Consider the following 3,322-nt stretch of genomic DNA (forward strand, 5'->3'; position numbering starts at 1 on the left):
TTACAAGTCTTTAATTTATGTTCAATGTTAATATAATTTTAAATGTATAAATTTTTATTTGTCAGAATAAAAAAAAACTAATGTAAATAAATTTTAGTTTTTAGATAATAAATTCATTTTAGTACAGAGTAATGGTCGGATGACTATGTTTAATTTTAAATTATGTATATATTAAAATAAAGAATAAAATTGTCATAAAATAAATAGGATAAAAAAGCAAATTAACCCCTGCAAAAATAATGAGCTAGAGAGAAAGAAAGAGACTTTTGTTCATGAGTTGATATAGTGAGTGGCTTGTCTGAATATATTTATAGGAGACAAAAAAGAAAAGACAGAGGGAAATGAAAGATAATGTGAAAGCAAATAAAGCCAACATAGCAGAATGTAGTATATGTAGATTAAATTAATTATAACTTAATGTGCTTGACATCTTTATTAATAAATTTTATGTATCATGTTGACATGATGGGTTTATTTAGGATTAAAGTAGATTTCGAGGCACATTTTCAAAAATATAGGTAATGGTAATATTATTCATATGGCTTCCTATAATATATATATATATATATATATATTTTATGTTAAATGAATCAAAATTACTCAAAAAAATGGATTAATTCTAGAATAGATGATATAAGAATGAAGAATATTGCCATTCGTTATCTGTTATATATAAAAGATAAACACAGCCACTTGCATTTTAATGACGTACTTTTATTCCTAGAACTAGAAAGTAGCCATGTCAAGACTTCTTGTGTTGGCACTTGGCAGCATCTTTATAATGTCTTGCTGTGGGAGCTTGTGATGTTAACTATATGTATAATTTATGTAACCAAGAAATTAGTTTAATAATTAATCCTTGATGATATTTAGCTCACGCTCTTCCAAACCGCAAACGTTGAACGCCTGAACCTGTTTCTCGTTTTCACTGGCCAACGCGACCAGTTTTCTCATGGCCGTGGTATTTAATTTTTAATTATTTTTCTCAGATGCCACACTAAAAAAGTCTGTTTAATGAAAAGAGGCTAGGGATTAAAAAGACAGAGGATCTAAAAATAACAAAGCATAACCTCGAGTTGAAACCATCGTTGAAGAAACTCCTTTTGAAATTTCCTTGTAGCTCCTATTAGACGATGCTGCAAAACCAGTGTTATTATTGCCTTCCAAACCCTTTAAACCAAAAACCAAATCTCAAATTCAGTTAGTGGTTCTCTATGGGCGACCAAGTGGGCATGTCTTCCCCAAGTATATATAGCTTTTGCCAGGCTCTGGTTTCCCCCACATCCCAACAACTTTCAACAATTTCTCATTGCCATTGTCGTCCTTCATACTCAGTGCTCAGAAACTGCCATGTCTAGCACGACTGGTCAAGTTATCAAGTGCAGAGGTCAGCCTTCATACTTAATCTCTCCTCTCCTCTGTCTTTCTCTATCTTCTTCACACATAAAATTTCTTCTCTATTCTCAATTCTGTATTGCATCTTGATATAAGTGTCCGATTATACTGATTGTTTTGTGTGAAATTGGTGAAATGTAGCTGCAGTGGCTTGGGAACCAGGGTAGCCACTGTCAATCGAAGAGGTAGGATTGGCGCCACTGCAGGCCGGAGAACTGCATCTCAAGATTCTCTTCACAGCCCTTTGTCATGCTGATGTTTACTTTTGGGAAGCTAAGGTAATTCTTTCAGTACCCATCTTCTTCCATTGTTGAATCTGAATCTTACTATTATTATAATTTTTCTACTATGATAGGGACAAAAACCATTGTTTCCTCGTATATTTGGCCATGAAGCCGGAGGGTATGTTCCTTCCTTTCCCTTCAATTCTCATCTATTTCACGTTGGTTAAAAATTCCTTTAGCTTACATAAAACTAATACACATGTGGATGGTGATATTATTTAATTCAGGATTGTGGAGAGTGTAGGGGAGGGAGTGACTCATTTGAAACCAGGAGATCAGGCTCTTCCAGTATTCATAGGGCAGTGTCCATACTGAAAATTGAAAGAAAGCAACATGTGGGACCTTCTAAGGATCAACATGGACAAGGGTGTAATGATCAATGACGGCAAGTCCAGATTCTCTAAGAACGGACAGCCAATATATCATTTTGTGGGGACTTCCACATTCAGTGAGTACACTATCGTGCATGCTGGATGTGTCGCTAAGATTAACCCTGCTGCTCCTCTTGACAAAGTTTGCATTCTCAGTTGTGGAATCTGCGCATGTTTTCCCTTTCTTCAACATTATGCATATGTTCTTGTTGGATGAAGCAGCAAATAGCAATACCATTTTCTGGTTGCGTCCTTTATTTTTGCAGGATTTAGTGCTACAGTAAACGTTGCAAAACCAAAACCTGGTTCCTCTGTTGCCATTTTTGGACTGGGAGCTGTTGGCCTTTCTATATGTTTGCAGCCAGGTCAGTTTTTTTAGCAGTTCATAAGGAAATGACTCTATTATGTTCTAATCATATTTCCCAATCTAAATTTCCACCTGTTTTGAGAAAGGTATTGTATTCATATTTTCATAAAACACTGCATCTAATAAAACCCCAATACGTGTGTGCGTGTGTTGATGGTAGTTTATGTTTTCATTATTATTGACAGCCAAGAAGTTTGGAGTTAATGAGTTTGTGAAACCAAAAGACTGTGACAAACCTGTACAAGAGGTTAGTGAATACGCAGATAAAAGAGGTTGATTGATTGATAAATGCAACCACCTATCTCATCATAATAACATGGTTTTAGTGGTTAACACTTAACAGGGATTGCTGTCCATGCTTCAGGGAAAACCTATACAACAGAAATCAAATCTCTCAAGGCTGTAGATTATTGCTAGGCAAAATACTAACAGTCACTAAGAGCAACAAACACCCATATAGAACTCTACTATTGAACCATTCCTCTTTTTTTTTTCTTTTTCTTTTTTTAACAATCAAAATCAGCTGCAAGTTAATTCTAACTTATAGTTGGGTTTAGATCCAGAAGATTGGAAAAAATTTGTCATTTTTGTAGCAGAGAACTAGTCAGATCTAGAAAACACCTGAATTGTGTAAACAATGAAGATTAATAATGAAGTTAACAAATATGTCATTTTTTTTATTCAAAATCTGAACTGAAGGAAGCAAAAGAAACATTAATCTCTTGCCTGGTTTATTGGTGCCACTTTATAGGACCTGTTGCAAGGCCTTTGGAATCAGAATAGTATAAAGAGCTATGTGCCTTTGCCATAATGATTCATTAACAAAGCTGGCACTTGCAATCCCACCAAACAAGAACCTTGCACTTGCAAAAATATAGCAGTTTGTTTGCATCCTAGTCCAACGA

The 3,322-nt window shown here is 34.8% G+C and overlaps 1 protein-coding gene across 3 annotated transcripts; it reads left to right on the forward strand.

The window, feature by feature from the left end:
* Positions 1–1,292: 1,292 nt before the first annotated feature.
* Positions 1,293–3,083, forward strand: LOC129315996 (alcohol dehydrogenase 1-like). Of its 3 annotated transcripts, none has more exons than XM_054960208.1 (7): positions 1,293–1,387; positions 1,537–1,673; positions 1,751–1,797; positions 1,907–2,127; positions 2,317–2,415; positions 2,603–2,664; positions 2,744–3,083. In XM_054960208.1, exons 4-7 carry the CDS (start codon positions 2,013–2,015, stop codon positions 2,972–2,974), a joined length of 507 nt encoding a protein of 168 aa, XP_054816183.1. In that variant the 5' UTR covers positions 1,293–1,387; positions 1,537–1,673; positions 1,751–1,797; positions 1,907–2,012; the 3' UTR covers positions 2,975–3,083. The 3 variants fall into 3 exon arrangements, with proteins under 3 accessions (XP_054816183.1, XP_054816185.1, XP_054816184.1); XM_054960210.1 differs by having other exon boundaries at positions 2,761–3,083; XM_054960209.1 differs by having other exon boundaries at positions 1,297–1,387; positions 1,543–1,673.
* Positions 3,084–3,322: the final 239 nt, after the last annotated feature.

This window comes from Prosopis cineraria, unplaced genomic scaffold (genome assembly GCF_029017545.1).
Source record: "Prosopis cineraria cultivar Desert tree isolate PC_DT_omini unplaced genomic scaffold, ASM2901754v1 PC7, whole genome shotgun sequence".
NCBI lineage: Eukaryota > Viridiplantae > Streptophyta > Magnoliopsida > Fabales > Fabaceae > Prosopis > Prosopis cineraria.

What these genes read in the sequence shown, in the direction of transcription:
- LOC129315996 (XM_054960208.1), top strand. Translation starts at nt 2,013, where the DNA reads ATGTGGGACCTTCTAAGGATCAACATGGACAAGGGTGTAATGATCAAT. An exon ending in TGTGGGGACTTCCACATTCA is followed by an intron (nt 2,128 to 2,316) that starts GTGAGTACACTA and finishes TTATTTTTGCAG; the next exon opens with GATTTAGTGCTACAGTAAAC. An exon ending in TTCTATATGTTTGCAGCCAG is followed by an intron (nt 2,416 to 2,602) that starts GTCAGTTTTTTT and finishes TATTATTGACAG; the next exon opens with CCAAGAAGTTTGGAGTTAAT.